The sequence below is a fragment of the Rhinolophus ferrumequinum genome, chromosome 9, assembly GCF_004115265.2.
Source record: "Rhinolophus ferrumequinum isolate MPI-CBG mRhiFer1 chromosome 9, mRhiFer1_v1.p, whole genome shotgun sequence".
Taxonomy (NCBI): Eukaryota; Metazoa; Chordata; class Mammalia; order Chiroptera; family Rhinolophidae; genus Rhinolophus; species Rhinolophus ferrumequinum.
Genome location: NC_046292.1, coordinates 34,241,830 through 34,260,930, shown reverse-complemented (window position 1 = coordinate 34,260,930; position 19,101 = coordinate 34,241,830). Strand labels below are relative to the sequence as shown.

Here is a 19,101-nt window from a genome sequence, read left to right as displayed (position 1 = left end):
CGCCTTACAAATACAGATTTCCCCTACAAATGTAAATGTCTTTTACAAAGGGTAACTTACACTTGATCTTCAGATCTTTTCCCATGTCTGCTGTTTCTTAAAATTAATCAGCCTAAAATAATTATTATGCCAAATAGACATATTTTTGCGGTGACAAATTCTGTTCCCCTATAGGTCCTAGGCCACAAATCTGTACAGCATATTGTTATACTGATACTCTTGGCAACTGTAACACAGTGGTAGATACTCGTGTAACGCATTGCGCTGCCGCACCATGATGGCTACGACATCACTAGGAGATAGAAACATTTTGGCTCCGTTATAATCTTATGGGACCACCGTCGTATATGCAGTCTGTTGTTAACTAAAATGTCATTGTGCGGCACATGACTGTGTTTAATATTTGAGGGACCTCCATACTGTTTTTTTGTTTTTTGCTTTTTTAAAATTTATTGGGGTGACAATTGTTAGTAAAATTACATAGATTTCAGGTGTGCAATTCTGTATCACATCATCTATAAATTACGTTATGTGTTCACCACCCAGAGTCATTTCTCCTTCCATCACCATATATTTGATCCCCCTTACCCTCATCTCCCACCCTCCACCCCCCTTACCCTCTGGTAACCACTAAATTACGTTCCCCAGATTAATTTTCAAAACCCCATGGCCATCTTGTGGTTACTGATTGTTTTCTAATCCCCTCACCTTCCCCCTTACCCCCACCCCCCCGCCCATCTAGCAACCCTCAGTTTTTCCTCTTTGTCTCCAAAACTGTTTCTGATTAGTTCATTCACTTATTCTTTTCTTTAGATTCCGCATATAAGTGAGATCATATGGTACTTATCTTTCTCTGTCTGACTTATTTCACTTAACATAATGTTCTCTAGGTCCATCCATGTTGTTGCAAATGGTAAGATTTCTTTCTTCTTTATGGCTGCGTAGTACTCCATTGTATAAATGTAGCACGGTTTCTTAATCCAGTCATCTACTGATGGGCATTTTGGTTGTTTCCATGTCTTAGCTATTGTGTATAGTGCTGCAATAAACGTAGGAGTGCATAAAGATTTTTGAATTGGAGTTTTGGATTTTTCCGGATAGATACCTAGGAGTGGAATTACTAGATCATAGGGTAGTTCCATTTTCAGATTTTTGAGATACCTCCATACTGTTTTCCATGGCGGCTGCACCAATTTACACTCCCACCAACGCTGCACAAGGGTTCCCTTTTCTCCATATCCTCACCAACACCTATATGTTGTCTTTTTGACAATAGCCATTCGAAGAGGCATGAGGCAATATCTCATTGTGGTTTTGATATGCATGCCCCTGCTGATTAGTGATGGTGAGCATCTTTTCATGTACATTTTCGCCATCTGTATTTCTTCTTTGGAGAAATGTTTATTCAGATCCTCTGCCCATTTTAAAAATTAAATTGTTTATTTTTTTGCTATTGAGTTGTATGAATTCTTTGCATATTTTGGATATTAACCCCTTATCAGATATATGATTTGCAACTGCTGTAGATTCTGAGGTTTTCTCAGACCTTGTTTGGATACACCTGTTTCACACTTGTGCGCTCTTGTGGCAGAATTCTTTAGCTTTTGTGTCTTTTCATGATTTTTACAACACACCATGTTGGCTGCTCTGTCTTTCTTGTTTCCCTGAAGGTGGCTCTACAGTTCAAGTTTGTGGTTTCTCCCTTGCTCGCATACGCTGGCCGGCTTTCTGCAGATGCTCCTTATCTACTAGCGCTTGCCCTCTCTGCTGTGCTCCAGAGCAGGCACAGGGAGCCAGCCACAAAGGGGGTGTGGATTTGGCCTGTGGTGTGTGGGGCATGCCAGCAGGCCAACTGGGGAGATTTTGGGGTGAGGTTTCCCCCTGGCTCATAGACAGGCTTCTTGATGGAGTACAGAATACAATAAGCAGGAACCATATCCTGTTAATGCCCTCCTTAAATCTTACATGCACTCTCCTGATCTGCTCCCTCCCTCACTCACGGAGCTTCCAATTTAATACAGTGGATACTGTGAGAGATGAATGAGTCTTTTTGGCAGCCTCCAGAACAGCTGGGGAAGCCAGGCATTTACTCAGTGGCTCTCCCATCTCCCAGGGGAGAAATCACAGCCTCACACTTGTGAGCCGTCACACATTTCTCACACAAGGAAGCCCTAAGCTGTGCTTCCTTGGGGAGAGGGCAAGCTGGTCTCCTTATCTACTCCAGTGCATCCACTCATAACCTTTTTTTTTTTTTTATCACTGTGACTATTTTGTAACTACCACTTTATATTTCTTAATCCTTTCACCTTTCCACCCAGCTCCCCAAACCATCAGTTTGGCAACCATCAGTTTGTTCTCTGTATCTGAGTCAGTTTCTGTTTTGTTTGTTCATTTATTCTGTTCTTTAGATTCCACATATAAGTGAGATCATGTGGTATTTGTCTCTCTCAGTCTGACTTATTTCACTGAGTATAATACCCTCTAAGGTATTATTGCTCCAGGGAAGTGCTGGAACTTCTCGTCTATAAACCTGGACTTCCACAAGGCTCTCTTTTAGGTAGATAACTACCTAAGTCGATGTTTTCCATGTGTTTCAGAACCACGGGGGAGAGGGGCCAGAGCCAGTTCACAGTGTTCTGTATGTAACAGATCCTGTACCAAAGACTGTCTGCCTTCTAACCGATGCACAGGTGGGCAACTCGTCCTGGGTCCCTTGGTGTATGGTTGTGTGTCTCCCTCAGCAACACTTCCTTTTGTGGATGGGTGCCAATTTTGTTGTGGCGGGAGGGACAAAAACAAGAGGCATCATACGCCACCATAAGGCTCATCAATCATTGTATGCCATCATTTAACCACTGAGTTAAACTGTGCCTAGAACTCTCCACAGAGGAGTGGGCACCACCTGTGGTAATAAGCCCCCACATCATAGGAAACTTTCATGGGCAGACTAGATAGCCCCATGACACTATAATGATATGTGCTAAATAAGATTTTAAACAATATGTTGTCCAACGACCCTTTCATTCATGAGATTCTTGTTTCCAAAGCTCTTATGATCTCTAAGGCAATCAGAGGTCTCCAGAGCTACCCTACTCCTGGCCTCTTTCAAACCTGGATGAAATGAAAATGACCAGTGCATAGCTCTTGTCTCATGCTCTTTAACGGGGCACAGTGATTGACGGGCTAGATGGAGAAAAAGAAAGATGAGTTGCTTTTCTTTAAGTCTGTTTAGCCTCAGCCCAAAACCTGTCCCATCCTAGAAACAGCGCTTGGCTTTTGTTCTAGTCACCAACAGCTTTAGACCTAAGCCTTGGTCCTTTCCCGCCCCCTCCACCCTTAGTCCTAATCTAAATTAATACAGAAGAATGGCATTAAAATATAGCTCTTGCTTTCTTGGTGCATTTTTTCCCCAATCCAAAATACCTCCACAACAATAACCAATGATTATTATTTCTCTTTTTCTTCAGGTTGCGTCTGCAAATTCAACTCTCCTATTGCAGTGGGCATATGGATAATCATAACTTCACTAAGTGCAATCATCTCACTCATTATCTATTTGCATCACAAAAATAGAGGTATGTGGGATCAAAAAGGTGGGAGCTTTCTGAAAATATTTCCTTTTCCAAATGCCCAGTCTCTGGTAAAACATTTAACCAAAGAACAGTGATATTTGCTTGAATTACAGGGACAATAAACACTTGAATTTCATGTCATAGGGTTTGGATCCCAGCTTCCTGAATGTTATGGGTTTAGTGATACAAACTGCTGATGCTTCTGCCCCCCCTAAGGAAAGAAAATATTTTCTTCAGTTTTAATAACTATTTTTGCCAAAAATCCAGCCATCACTTCACCTAATGAAATATGCCAATTTTTGCTTTTTCAATTCTTACTTTTAGCCTAGAGGAGGTAGTAATTCAGCATATCTCAAACTTTTGGGGGTCACAGATTTCTTTTAAAAACTGATGCAAAGCAATAGACCCTCTTCTCAAAATAAGTCACATGTCCACACATATTTTGCTTGATTTCGTGGTATGCATAGATACCTGAAATTGATTCTTCTTTTCTTTGGCTCCCTTTGAGGATGAAATTGAGAAGGTAATGTATAAGTTTTGGGATAGCTGAATCTAACACAATTTGAAATGTGCCCTCAGCTCTATCTTTGAGGTCTCCATCGAAATTATGTATACAAGGCAATGATCGCAAGGTAAGGTAATTCTTTCTTATAAACTGGCGCTATAGCTGTCGTCAAAAATCACGATGCAGAAGTCATAAAGTAGGGCTGGACTATTGAGAGGATTTTATTTACTAATTTTCTCCTGTGAAATGAAGACACAGATGGCCTTAAACAAAACCAGACTGAAAGTGGTTTTTATATTTTATTCTAAGAAAGTCCATACCTGAATCTGGCATATTAACCATGTTAGAGAGTTAAATGCCACATCGTCAGTGTCAGAGAAAAGGAGCAAGATGCTATAATAATAGCTAGTATATATTAAATATTATGTGTGCTATGAATTTTATATAAATTAATATATGGCTGATCCTTGAACAACATGGGTTTGAACTGCATGGGTCCCCTTACATGTAGAGATTTTTTTCAATAAATACATTGGAGAATTTTTTGGTGATTTGCAACAATTTTAAAAACTCACAGATGAACCTCATAGCCTAGAAATATTTTTAAAAATTAAGAAAAAGTTTGGTATGTCATAAACGTATAAAATATATGTATTTTCTTTTCCTATGATTTTCTTAATAACATTTTCTTTTCTCTAGCTTACTTATTGTAAGAATACAGTACATAATACATATGACATACATGTTATGTGTTTATGTCATCAGTGAGGCTTCTGGTGAACAGTAGACTACTAGTTAAATTTGGGGGAAGTCAAAAGTTATATTCAGATTTTCAACTGTGCCGGGCTCTGTATCTCTAACCTCCCATATTGTTCAAGAGTCAACTATACTTACTCTTCAGTGAATTAGATTTTGTCAGTGATAAAATCTGTACACAAAGAAGTTAAATGGCTTATCCACATAGCTAAGTGATAGTGGAGCCAGGATCCCAACTCAGGCATGTAGAGTCTTTAGACCTCTGTTTCAACAACTGTAGTATACTGTTCCTCGATGAAAGTGAATTAAAAGGAAATAAAAAGAGATATTTATCATAGCTATCTTGTGAAAAGTAATAGATCATTTTAGGGAAATATAGCCTGGACATTTAATGATTTATGAGGCTTCCAGGAGATAACCAAAAGCTCCCAAAATGGGCAGCAGGTCACTGTCAAAGCTGACTTGAAATCCTTAAGAATGAGGCTTGGGATTCAAACTTTATATTTGCTTGCTCTAACCTGAGGACCCAAAACTGAGCCATCAATCACAGAGACGTCCACCCACATTGCAGACTTCTCCTGGTATTTAGGCAGATAACACCTGCCCACCCACTGACCTCTTCTCTAGTTGCTACTGACCCTTCTTCTCTGCACTTAATGTGCACTTTCCTCTGAGGATTTTGCCTCCTCTCTTAAACGTTTCATTTAGCAGGCCTCTCCCCCTACACAGGCAACTATCTGTTTACCCTGCCCTTTCTGTACTAATTTTTCTTCTTCATGTTTATCAATTCAGAAATCACTTGTTAATTCATTTAACAAATATAAGTTGCCAAAAAATTTCACAAGCATTGTATATTTTAATTCTCTAACATCCTTATGCAATGTCTATTATCTTTTCCATTTTGGAGCTGCAGATACAAAGATAAGCTTTGATTAATTTATATCAGTTGATCTTGCAAGTAATATTATCCCTGAGATTCAAACCATGTGTTTCTTATTCTGAATATTTTACAGTAAATCAGATTGCCTTCCTAAATGCAGGTAATTGTTTCTTCTAAAAAGAGAAAGCCAGCATTTGCATCTCCAACAGATACATTCTGCTCTGACTGTTCTCTGTGAAGTTTATGGACAGAGAAACCTTCAAGAGATGTACACCATTTGTTTCCGAGAATCAATGGCAGACTAAAGCTAGACTTCCTTGGTTATACTTATCGTTAACTGTGAACTTGGGAAAGTTAAGTCCCTGAACTGCACTTTCCTCATCTGTGAAATATTGATGATAATATATACATACTTTATAAGGTTATTTCAGATTAAATTTGTCTTTATATCAAAATCATTTAGCTTGGCTTCACACATAGTGCAAGCAATAGTACTATTTTTTTTATATTATTATCATTATTATTAATATTAGTTAGGGATTCTATCCCAAATCCCTTTCTGGTGACCTCATTGGATAGGAGAACAGGACCATATGTGTTTGCCATCCTCCTTTGTTCCTTCCCTCCCTAGCTCATGTCATGTCTTTCTTCACTTGCACCCCCCCATGATCTTAACTAGCCTTTTAAGCATGGGACAGTTCTAGCCATGTAGGAAGGAAAGAAAATCAGAAGCTCAGCTTAGATTTACACACACACACACACACACACACACACACACACTCCTCTGAGTAAAATACTCTTAGAATTTTTAGACTATTTTATTTCCAATATTTTCCTTCAATTTTGTTTTAAATTGTTTTCTATCCCTTATGTGAAGAGACTTGAAATTCTCCTAAATGTTGATGTTAGAAAAATAGAGGTGAGCAAGAGAGAGACTTGCTGACATTCTACTCTCTGATTAGTTTTTTGCACGCCTACACAGAGCAATTTTGTTGTTTTTAAGTTTATGCTATTACCTTTATAAAAGGAATCTCTGACCTCATCTAGGGCAGAGAATTTATCTCAAATTATAAGGGGAAAGTACATATTAATTAGGTAACTACTTTACCCTCCACTTGTGTAGACCATATAGAATATTTCAGCTCCTTTATCTCTATGACATGAAATTTGAAGCCAGCAATCATAATGCTTTCTGCGTCTTCTCTTGTCCGATAACAATAGCATCAATTATTTCAACTGTCATTTCAATTACATGAATTTAAGACTCCCTGACCCCCGCTTCTCCATCTTTACCATTTTGGTTGTCTTTCTCTACAGACAGAGGAAAGAAGAAATTTTCCTCTACCCTTCTAGGTTCTTTTAGCTGGTCTAATAATGAAATTGACATGAGACAAATTAACAAGAGAAAAATAAGCAAATTTAATTGCATACATACATACAGGAACCTCACGTACATAGGAGAGTCAGAGACCCCACATACACGAGAGGTTCACAGGCAGTAAATTAAAATGAGGTGGAGACGACATTCTGAGCCAAGGAATGAACTAAGATGCCTGGGGCTTCAGAGGGGAGAAGGGCAATTCACAGGATAATAAGAAGACCAGATGTTCAGTAATTAGAAGTTTGCCCTATCCTATAGATAGGTTATAAAAGGTTATTTCTGGTAATCACTCTGATAGTGGGCAAGGCCGCAATTTAAATTCTTTAAGGGAGAGGTAAAATTTTCTCTTGAACTCACAGGGTCTTGATTGCCTACAGCTCAAGATACTCCACATGCCAAAGTAGCACATCTTGGGTAAGCCTGTTCTGAACCCCGTCAGTACGAATCAGTGAACAATCCCTGTCAGTGAGGCAAAATACACTTAATGAAGGAAAGTAACTTCTAACAGGCATAGCTGTCCAGTAATGAAACAGATAACCTAATTGTTGGCAACGGTGGTCCCAGCACAAGACATATTAACCAATATTATGCGATGGGGATGTTTTCCACTTTAGAATCACCCAAAAAACATAATTTAAAGGAGACTTCTGCTCCAGATGAGAAGATTGACTTTTGAGAATTGAAAGATCTCTCCCATTTCAGAGATTCCGTTCATCCTAGGCTATTCAGTTTCACCATACTCCTTAAAAGGCTTAGAATTCTTGAGGGCCTGTAGCACCAAACAAAGAAAATAAAGGCAAAATGTGTGTACCTATTCTTCAAACTCTGACCAACCAGAAAGCAGGTGTCATGTTGCTGGAGTGGAAGAACGTATATCTGTCTCTTTGCAGCCCTCTTCCAGACTCAGCCCAAACTCATCTCCAGGATCATCCAATAACCCAGCCTACTTCTCCCCCACCGTCATATAAGCCTGAAAGTAGGAATAAATAGGAACTTGAAAAGTAAATCTATTATAAATCTGCACTCCAGCCCTCCTTTCCCTGCTGTGACCCTCCTAATTCTTGCCTCTTTCTCTCCAGTCCCTCCTTCAGATCCACATTTCCAATTGGATACCACTTGGTTGGAAGACGTGACTGTGATCCTGTGCGTTCTGATGGTCTTCATCACCATGGTCATTTCCTTTGTTTACTTCAGATTCAGAGGTAAATGGAATGGGAAGGGTGGTACCTCAGAAGGGACCGTTCCTCTGACTGATCTTCAGATGTCTGAAGGAGTGGCCTTTCCAGACCTTGTGCCTTAATAGATGGCGAATGAAAGAAAGAGCTGTGCCCTGTTATAAAGGTTTCCTGATAGTAGAGTTCTTGAGGCTTCTGGGGTTTCTGCCAGTGTTCATGCCTCAAATTCCAATGACAGTCTCAGTTTTAATTTTGTAACTGTGACAACTCTCTCAAGTAAACTTGGAAGGCCCAGTTGTTTCATTCACTAGAACTTTCTGTATCTTGAGCTCTTTGCAAGGCTTAAGTGTTTTCTTCTACTTTGATCTCAAAGGCAGAATTGGAAATTTGATTTTATAGGTTTTTGGTTGTATTTTTTTTTTCAGAAATTTTAAGTGTCCACAGAGACTGAACCAGGAACATTTCTGAGCCTATGGATACATAAGGGTATATATCTTTGAAACATGGCCTAATGCCCAAGGATGAAAGTCTTGGCTTTATTGTGCTAATATAATCTCCTAAGGCATATGGAAGGAAATGTAGATACCCAGGAAGAAAAAAAAATTAATACTTGATACTTGTGTTCCACCAGTAATCCACAATCCTGAAAAGTTTCATTTAAAAATATATGCAAGACCATTCCCCCTAAGATCAAGAACAAGGCAAGGTTGTCCACTATCTCCGCTTCTATTCAACATAGTGCTGGAAGTTCTAGCCACAGCAATCAGACAAGAAAAAGAAATAAAAGGCATCCAAATTGGTAAGGAGGAAGTAAAATTATCATTATATGCAGATGATATGATACTATATATAGAGAACCCTAAAGACTCCACCAAGAAGCTATTAAAGCTGATAGATGAATTTAGTAAAGTAGCAGGATACAAAATTAATATTCAGAGATCAGTAGCATTTGTATATACCAATAATAAAACATCAGAAGGAGAAATTAAAAAAACAATCCCATTTACAATCGCTCCGAAGACTATAAAATACCTGGGAATAAATTTAACCAAAGAATTAGAAGATCTGTACTCAGAAAATTATAAGACACTGAAGAAAGGAATGAAGGAAGATATAAATAGATGGACACACATATCATGTTCATGGATAGGAAGAATTAATATAGTCAAAATGTCCATACTGCCTAAGGCAATATACATATTCAACGCAATTCCTATCAAACTACCAACGACGTTTTCACAGAAATAGAACATATAATCCTAAAATTTATATGGGACCATAAAAGACCCCGAATAGCCAAGGCAATCTTGAGAAATAAGAACAAAGTGGGAGGTATAACAATATCTGACTTCAAATTATACTACAAGGCTACAGTAATCAAAACAGCATGGTACTGGCATAAAAACAGACACATAGATCAATGGAACAGAATAGAGAGTCCAGAAATAAATCCATGCCTATATGGTCATTTAATCTACGACAATGGAAGCAAGAATGTACGATGGGGTAAAAACAGTCTATTCAATAAATGGTGCTGGGAAACCTGGACAGACACACGCAGAAAAATGAAGCTTGACCACCTCCTTACACCATATACAAAAATAAATTCAAAATGGCTTAAAGACTTAAATGTAAGATATGAAACCATAAAATACCTAGAAGAAAATATAGGAAGAAACTTCACAGACATTACGCGGAGTAAGATTTTTACTGATATATCCCCTCGCACGAGGGAAGTAAGAGAAAAAAATAAACATGTGGGATTATATCAAACTAAAAAGTTTTTTCACAGCAAAGGAAACCATCAATAAAACAAAAAGGGATCCTACTGAATGGGAAAAAATATTTGCCAATGATACATCTCATTAGGGATTAATATCACAAATCTATGAAAAACTCACTCAACTCAACTCCAAAAAAACAAATGACCCAATTAAAAAATGGGCAGAGGACTTGAAGAGACATTTTTCTAAAAAGGACATACAGATGGCAAACAGACATATGAAGAAATGCTCAACCTCACTAACCATCAGAGAAATGCAAATAAAAACCACAATGAGATACCACCTCACCCCAGTCAAAATGGCTATCATTAGTAAATCAACAAACAACAAGTGCTGGCGCGGATGTGGAGAAAAGGGAACGCTTGTGCACTGTTGGTGGGATTGCAGATTGGTGCAGCCACTATGGAAAACAGTATGGAGGTATCTCAAAAATCTGAAAATGGAACTACCCTATGATCCAGTAATTCCACTCCTAGGTATCTATCCGGAGAAATCCAAAACTCCAATTCAAAAATCTTTATGCACTCCTATGTTTATTGCAGCACTATACACAATAGCTAAGACATGGAAACAACCGAAATGCCCATCAGTAGATGACTGGATTAAGAAACTGTGGTACATTTATACAATGGAGTATTACGCAGCCATAAAGAAGAAAGAAATCTTACCATTTGCAACAACATGGATGGACCTAGAGAACATTATGTTAAGTGAAATAAGTCAGACAGAGAAAGATAAGTACCACATGATCTCACTTATATGTGGAATCTAAAGAAAAGAATAAGTGAATGAACTAATCAGAAACAGTTTTGGAGACAAAGAGGAAAACTGAGGGTTGCTAGATGGGCGGGGGGGTGGGGGTCAGGGGGAAGGTGAGGGGATTAGAAAACAATCAGTAACTACAAGATGGCCACAGGGTTTGAAAATTAATCTGGGGAACGTAATTTAGTGGTTACCAGAGGGTAAGGGGGTTGGGGGGGTGGGAGATGAGGGTAAGGGGGATCAAATATACGGTGATGGAAGGAGAACTGACTCTGGGTGGTGAACACACAATGTAACTTATAGATGATGTGATACAGAATTGCACACCTGAAATCTATGTAATTTTACTAACAATTGTCACAATAAATAAAAAAAAAGAAAAAAGAAAAAAAATATATGCAAGGTTATACAAATATGTACCCTTGATTACCAGCAGATTCCACCATCCCCCCTCATATATAATGCAAATCCATGGTGAATTATTATGAACAATACAGAATGTTGACCATTAAAAAAAAAAGGATTACAATCTGGTACCTGGCAAGCATGTTGAGCCACATGCAAGCCCCCTCGTGATGCTCAAACCCACAACCAGGGGGTCACCCACTTATGCACTGCTGTGTAAGTACCGCATGCTAACCAACTGTACCACCAGAGAACCCCTATAGGCCTTCCTTATTTCTGTCTCAGTTAAGTTTTCTGTCATAAGTTTTGACAGGAGAAATTATTTTTACTCAATCAAAAAAGGTCCATATCCTAGAACCACAAAGAATGTGTACTTTAGCTTTTTTCGTCTTTGTATCCAGTGACTCTTGGCTTTTTCTGTACTACCTGTGGAGAGATGCCTGGTGTTAAGGTGGCTAATTAGGACAACAAGCCAAACCGAAAGTAACCGTCAAGGTTTTATCCCCTTGGCATGGTAGTGCAAGAGGCCAAAAAGGGAAGTAGTGCTGGCTCCTCACAGTTCCGTTTTCCCCATGGAACAGCACTGGGCAAGGTCAGATGACATACAGTGCAGGTGGGAGAAATTGTGTCTCACTACAAAGGAGCACTAAACAAAATTCTCCTGCAGTTTTATGGACTGGGGGTGTATGGGGAGGAAAGAGACAGAGAAGGGCTAGGAATGAATAAATACTGAATCAGGGTGGAGAAGAATGTTGCAGTCATGGCCCTCCCTCCCTATCCCCCATCCCCCCCAAAAAAGAGAAGGTCTCAGCAAAGGTGACTAAAAAGCATCTAAGCTGAGGCCCTACCTCCCCCCGCCCCACCCCACACACACATAAAGAGGTCTCCAAAAGGAAGTGCCTGGGCTGGGAATACGAATATGCATATGAACATGGCTGCCTGGGAGTAGGAGACCGAGTCCTTGGTTGCAGCTCCTTCCGGAAACCAAGCCTGTGCACTAAGCCTGATGTGGAGAGGACAGCTTTCCCACCTGGGGCCTGCTAGGCAAAGCCTTTGCAATTTCCTATAATCAGACGTAAGGGATCACACATAGGATTTTGGCCTGGAGTCAGACTCCTCATTACCTCTGCAATGTTGAGAAACAGTCTATCAGTTGAGATTAAACCAATGCAAGGAAAAAGTGTGTGCTTCCTACAGTACGGATTTATACTTCTCATCCCTAGTTTCTGTCACCAAGAACAACAACCTAATCATCCCTGCATCCATAGATAGGAATTAATGATAGGGGTAAGTAGTAAGGAGCCTGTAGCCAATTTCTTCCATTGAGTCATGTTTACCTATTGACCGAGGGGGTTTAAAAGCCCGGTCAGAATCAAGCAGAAGTTTTACTGTCTCTCACAGTGAATGGGATCAGAGTTGCTAAGAAACAAATCCTGTTTTCAGATATGTGGGCCTGCAAGGCCGTTTTTTGATGCTGCTCCTCTGTATCCCATTGACACAAGTGAAGAAGTTGCATTAGCCAGTCGAAGATTTTATCAAGTATGTTTTTTGTTTTCCCCAGAATTTTATGGAAAAAAGGTCAAGACAATATATTAATTGATTTGAAGTAGAAATTATACAATGCAGTGAAATGAAAAGACCCAATACATTATTTTTTTAACACCATTTATGCTGTACTAATTTGTCTCACATTGCTGATATCGTAGTTCTAGAGCAGCAACCTCATGACAGCATAGGCAAATTGGAAATGGCCAAACTTGACCACAAATTAACATGCTCTAAATTAGCTGCTAGATTTGTAAAGTAAAAAAAAAAAAAAAAAAAAAAAAAAAAAAAAATCAACCACTTCTCATAATGGAATCAATTTTACAAAGAAAAAATAATTTATCCAAATATATTCCTTAAAATTTTTCTTAATGTTTTCTTTAGTTCTGCCAAGTTTGTTTTGGGTTTTATGGTGAAACCCATGGCTTTTTTAGTAGCTACTTTCTATGCCCTTTCATTGAGCAAGTTCATCTTTTTTTCATATGTTGAATAGTTGATTATTCCAATTCCATGTCTCTTATGTTTCATAATTTTTCAAGTTCCAGAAGGTTAAGAGGGTACATAAGAATATTTAGGAAAATTTAAAAAGTAAATCCACAAAAGCACTGCAACTTCTGATGTATCTTGTGACATACACTTCAATTTTATTGTGCAATAGCCTTTTCCAAGTAAACACAACATATATTGACTTGCTATTATCTGAGTTATAGAAAATATTCTTGATTACAGTTTCACTAGGATTTTGCTTTACTTCAGCTGTAAGGAGATAATATGCAAATTGAATCAGACTCCTTTCTAGAATGCCTTTATTCCTTGCAGGCTTCCTCCCTGCACCGAATGCCCTCATTGATTTAAGCCAGAGAATTCAAGTTAATGACTTCTAAATAAAAGTTGTTTCTCAGTGCTTTCCCAAGGATGTCTTTGGCATCTCAGCGAAGATCAATCAATATGTTCTCAAACATGTTTTCATTTCAACTACTTGCCTTCAGTAAGATGTGAATTTACAATGCCTTGAGTAAATTTTATTTCCTTTACAGGTTTCCTAGAAATTTAAGGGATTAAACAAGCATCAAACATCTCATCTGGATCTCTGAATAAAGAGACTACAGTGGAACAATATACTAACAGCTCAGAAAAAAGTAACCAACAAATTTATATATGTTCAAGTAATTGCCAGGGGAAAGGCAAATACAATATATTTGTATCTTCAAATCTGCATTTCATTAAAAGCTCTTGTATAAACTATGTTAACTCAAAAAACAAAAGAGAGAGAGAGAGAGAGAAAGATGGAAATGTAATCAGAGAATAACAAATTAAGGGAATAACTGAGACAAAACTAATAATCTACATGGTCAAATTGAAGAACTCTCTGAAAGTAGAAATCAATCTATATCAGTAATTAAATATTATATCTATCAGTAATTAAAGATGTCAATTAAAGAAAACTACTCTCAAATCCATAATGTTTACAAGAGACTTAACTAAAGCATAATGACAGAGAAGTTGAAAATACAAGAATGCAGACCAAAAATATGCAACCTCTACCAAAAAATAATGTGGAAAGATATATTAATATTAAGGGAAAAAGATAAAAAGTAAATGAGTAAGGATAAAAAAGTCACCCACAAAATAAAGATAAGAACCATACACCAAAATTTTCTAAATATTAGTATATATACACTGATAATACATGCTTAAATCTATAAAGAAAACATTTTTTAAAATGTCAGTGAAAATATACAATTCTATAAATACTGAGTAAGATTTTAATATGCCTCTTGGCGTCAGGAATTGACAGATCAAACAATAGTACCTGCCTCATAGGTTCCTGATGTGATGACCTGATTTAATATTTGTGTAGCACTTTTCTCAGGGTCTGGTACTAAAGAAATTTTATTTATAAAATAAAGTAAAATAAAACAATATGTGAAAAGATTCTTAAAATTACTATTCAGGGTAAATGAAATCCAAAACAATGAGACTTTATCTTACCACTCTCAGACTAACAAACATTTACAAGCATCAAATTTTGATCATTTGTGTAAATGGGAAGTCATATATTCCTTATTTAAAAACAATTTAGTAAAAAACATTTTGTCAATAATTAATAAAAATTGTTATGCATAAAAAAGTAAATATTTACATTTCCACTTAGGTGTTTTTCGTGGTTCTGAATGAAATTGTAAAGAGAGAGATAGAACATTTATTTTTCAAGATAGAAATAAAATTCAATAATCAAATTTCTTTTCAATACACCATGAATATTTCTAAGCCAATGTTATAGTACATTCAGGCTGCTATAACAAAATACCATAGATTGGGTGGCTTATAAACTACAGAAATTTGTTTCTCCCAGTCCTGGAGTCTGGGAATTCCAAGGTCAAGTATCCAGTGTCTGCTGAGGACCCACTTCCTGGTTCATTGACAGCAGTCTTTCCACTGTGTCCTCACGTGATGCGATGGCTAAGGGAGCTCTTGGGGCCTCTTTTATAAGGGCATGACACCATGAGGGTTCCATTGTCATGACCCAATCACATCCTAAATGCTCCACCTCCAAACACCACCACACTGGGGACTGGGTTTCAACAGATGAATTTGGGCGGTGGGGAGACACAAACATTCAGTCTACCGCAACAGATAATGCTAAGTATAAAGTTATATCTTAGAAAGATTTATATCAACACAGATAATGTTGAAACGCAAGTACACTTAGAAAGGATAACTAAGATTTAACAATAGTGAAATAAATTTGAAATAAAACAATGAGATATGAAATATACACTTATAAATACACACACACAATACCTACAAAAACACATAAACTGCACAACAAATTCCAGATAGTTGTATCTGGGTAAATAAATAAGGAGAAGAAATGTATTTATTGGATATTTGGCCGAATTGACAATTAATTTAAACAAAGAAATATAAAATAAATTGCCACCACTGGGTAATTTTGTTAATTGTTAGTTTCATATTACAAATTGGAGAGCATTTATTCAAGAAAATTTACTGAGTCTTCATAAGAACAGTGGGAATCTGGGATTTTAGCCAAGGGATGTTTCCAGCTCCAACATGGTAGATATCAGGGAGATAGGCTTTCTGAAGAACTAGAAATGTTCAGGCAGGCCCCGTGGCTCAGGCAGTTGGAGGGCCATGCTCCTAACGCTGAAGGCCACTGATTCCCTTCCCACAAGGGCCAGTGAGCTGCGCCCTCTACCGCTAAAATTGTGAACAACAGCTCTCCTGCTGAGTGCTGGGCGCAGGCTGCTGAGTGGCCAGTGGCCAGTAAGAGCTGCTGTGAGCAGCTGATGACTGGCGACCAACTGCTTCAGCCCACAGGGAGTGCAAGGCCAGGGAGCTGTGTCCTACACAACCAGACTGAGAAACAACGGCTTGAACTGGAGGAGCGAGAAGGAGGCAGAAGGAAAGTGTGGGGACAGAGCCAGGAGTGCAGTTTCCAGGCTCTCAGCCTCATGTGGAAAGGTGCTGGCTCGGGTAGTAAATGACCATCAACTGTGATTGGATGGGCATCAGCTGTGGCTAGTTGACCGTCAGCTGTAACCAGTGAGCCATTGGCCACTAATATAACTTCCGTGGCTACACTAGCAGCGGATTGAGGATAGCAGAGAGGCCGATTGCAGTTAGCAAGTGAGGTTGGTTGGCAGAGAAGTGGACGGTGGGTGGTGGATTGTGTGGCTCCTGCTTCCTGTGTCTCCAACCCAGCCGCCAGCGAGACTATAGTGGTATGACTCCCCTATCTATGACTCCGTGGGTGTTCCTTTTTGGCCTAACCATGTCCTGCGTTCTTATGTGGGGAGCGGGACCAGAGACCCCGCATGACTCCCTGCATGACAGAAGGGGGGGGGTAGAAACAAATTTGAACAGGTGGGGGAAAAAACAAACAAAACAAACAAAAACTAGAAATCTTGAAGGAGAAACACTGGTTTACAAAAATCCAAGCATTGACTGAGCTTTTCACACTAGGGTAAAGATGTAACCGTGTTTGTAATTTGATTCAAGAATTAGGAGGTCTTGGTATTTGTAAATATCTTCTTAAACTAAAGTAAACTCACTTCTCTCAGATTGTGATATAATCATCTTTTTTTAACCTACATTTGTTAAGGATAATGTCAACTGGAACAAAACCCTAATTGGAACTTATTTCCTTCCAAGTCTTAGATCAGTTATTTCATTGTTGCGTATGTCTTTTGTATTGTATGTTGAATAGTCAGTCTTACTTCTCAGATTGCTTTAAACATTTTTGCTTCAATTTGGTTTTCATAGTCTATTTATGATGCGTTTGATATTGTTTAATTTATATTTATCCTTCTTGGGTTTCACATACCTCCTTGAATATATGAGTTTTAAAATAAAATTCCAACAATTATTTCTTCAAGTAGTTTTTCTGCATTACGCTCTTTTCCTTTTTGGGTGTTCAGTTTCCTGTATATTAGATCTTTTCATTCTGTTTGTTATCTCCCTATGCTTTTTTCTTTATTTTCTATTATTTCTTCTTTCTGTTCTTCAGTTTGGATTTTTACAATTACAGAGTCTCCTAGTTCACTAATACTGTGTTCTCTCTGCCTAATATACTACTAAACTATTTCAAGGAGTGTTTTATTTCAGAAGTTATATTTTCTTTTTTTGGGAATCCCAAGTATTTTTCTATCATAGATTCCACTTCTATGGTAATGTTATATAAGTCTTTCTCTACATGTTTGAACAAATTAATGATACCCTGTTTCCCTGAAAATAAGACCTAGCCAGACCATCAGCTCTAATGCATCTTTTGGAGCAAAAATTAATATAAGACCAGGTCTTATTTTACTATAATATAAGACCGGGTCTTATATAATATAATACTATAATATAAGACTGGGTCTTATATAATATAATACTATAATATAAGACCGGATCTTATATTATGTATAATATAAGGCCCGGTCTTATATTATATGTAAGACTGGGTCTTATATTAATTTTTGCTCCAAAAGACACTTTAGAGCTGATGGTCCGGTTAGGTCTTATTTTCGGGGAAACATGGTAGTTATTTTAAACTTACCAGCTAATTTTACTATCTCAGTAAACAGTAGGGCTGTTGGATCTGTTTCTATTGTCTGTTTTTTCTCTTAGTTTATGTTCAGATGATTCTGTCTTCTCACATATAAAAAAAGTTTGATTTAAGGACATTGTGATAGCTTTATAATGTATCAACTTGTCTAGGCTGAACTATACTTTCCAGAATGCCCTTTCTTTTATGTTTCCAGTTAGGATGGGCCACAAGGGAAATGTGCAGATAGATCTACAATTGCTCTATCCTCCCATTAATCTTCCTACAACTTCTCTGACTCTTAAGCCAAACGCGTGTGTTAACTCTGTTATAAAGTTGCCCTGACTTCTGCATAGAGTCTCCTCAATAAGGTCAGAAGAAATAATCCTGAAATAGAAGCAATAAGAATAGATATGGATATCAATCCAACTTTGTGATGGTCTAGCTCATGCATGTGGGTTCCAACTTATATGTATCTTTGGTAGTGAGGTCCATTGCTGCTCTCTCTTCCAGTACTAATCAGGGAATGCAGGCTGTTATTTTCAAGATAACCACTGAGCTGGGAAGCAGAATATGAGGTTCCATTAAGATGCCGCAAAGTTCACTGTCTTACCTAAACTCAGCTGTGTGTTTGTTGTTTTTGTTTTTTTCTGATTAAGTGTCCCTCTGGTTGTTGCAAGCTTTTGGTTGACTTCTGGAGTTCTGAAAAAAGTTGATTCCTAACATATTTTTTCCCAGTTTACTTATTGCTTTATAGACAAAATGTATTAGTCAGTTTGGGGTAACATAACAAAATATCACAGACTGAGTGGCTTACACAGCAGATATTTATTTTCTCACAGTTCTGGAAGCTGAAAGTCCAATACCAGGGCGCTAACATGGTCAATTTGTGGTGAGGTCTCCCTTGCTGGCTTGTAGGTAACCGCCATATCACCATGTGTCCTCATAACCTCTTCTTTGTGCACACACAAAAAGAGAGAGAGAGAGAGTTCTCTTGTCTCTTCTTATACTAAGATTAATCCTATCAAAATATGCTGAACTCAGCACTTCAAATTCCACAACTAATCTACCGCTGCTATTTAAAGAACTATATTCGCGTGTTTCTAGTTCTGATCCAACCATGCAGATCTCACAGGGGACCTTTTTAAGTTGCCAAACCTAGGAGAGAAGCAAGACTGCTTAAAAACAAGCCATTTCTTACAAAAACTCTATTCCTTAGCATCACTGGGTGTCCCCTCTAGTTTATTTTCTCTTGTTTTTAAAACCCAAAACATTAACTATCT

General features: G+C 38.0%; 1 protein-coding gene across 1 annotated transcript in view; it reads left to right on the top strand.

Moving 5' to 3' along the window:
* LOC117026581 (putative selection and upkeep of intraepithelial T-cells protein 1 homolog) overlaps nt 1–9,031 on the top strand; it is a 38,897-nt gene extending 29,866 nt beyond the window's left edge. The window contains exons 6-8 of the mRNA XM_033113388.1: nt 3,468–3,575; nt 8,174–8,296; nt 8,695–9,031. Of these exons, the coding sequence (XP_032969279.1) occupies nt 3,468–3,575; nt 8,174–8,296; nt 8,695–8,720 (257 nt within the window). The 3' untranslated portion in view covers nt 8,721–9,031. The remainder of the gene's footprint in view (nt 1–3,467; nt 3,576–8,173; nt 8,297–8,694) is intronic.
* Nucleotides 9,032–19,101: the final 10,070 nt, after the last annotated feature.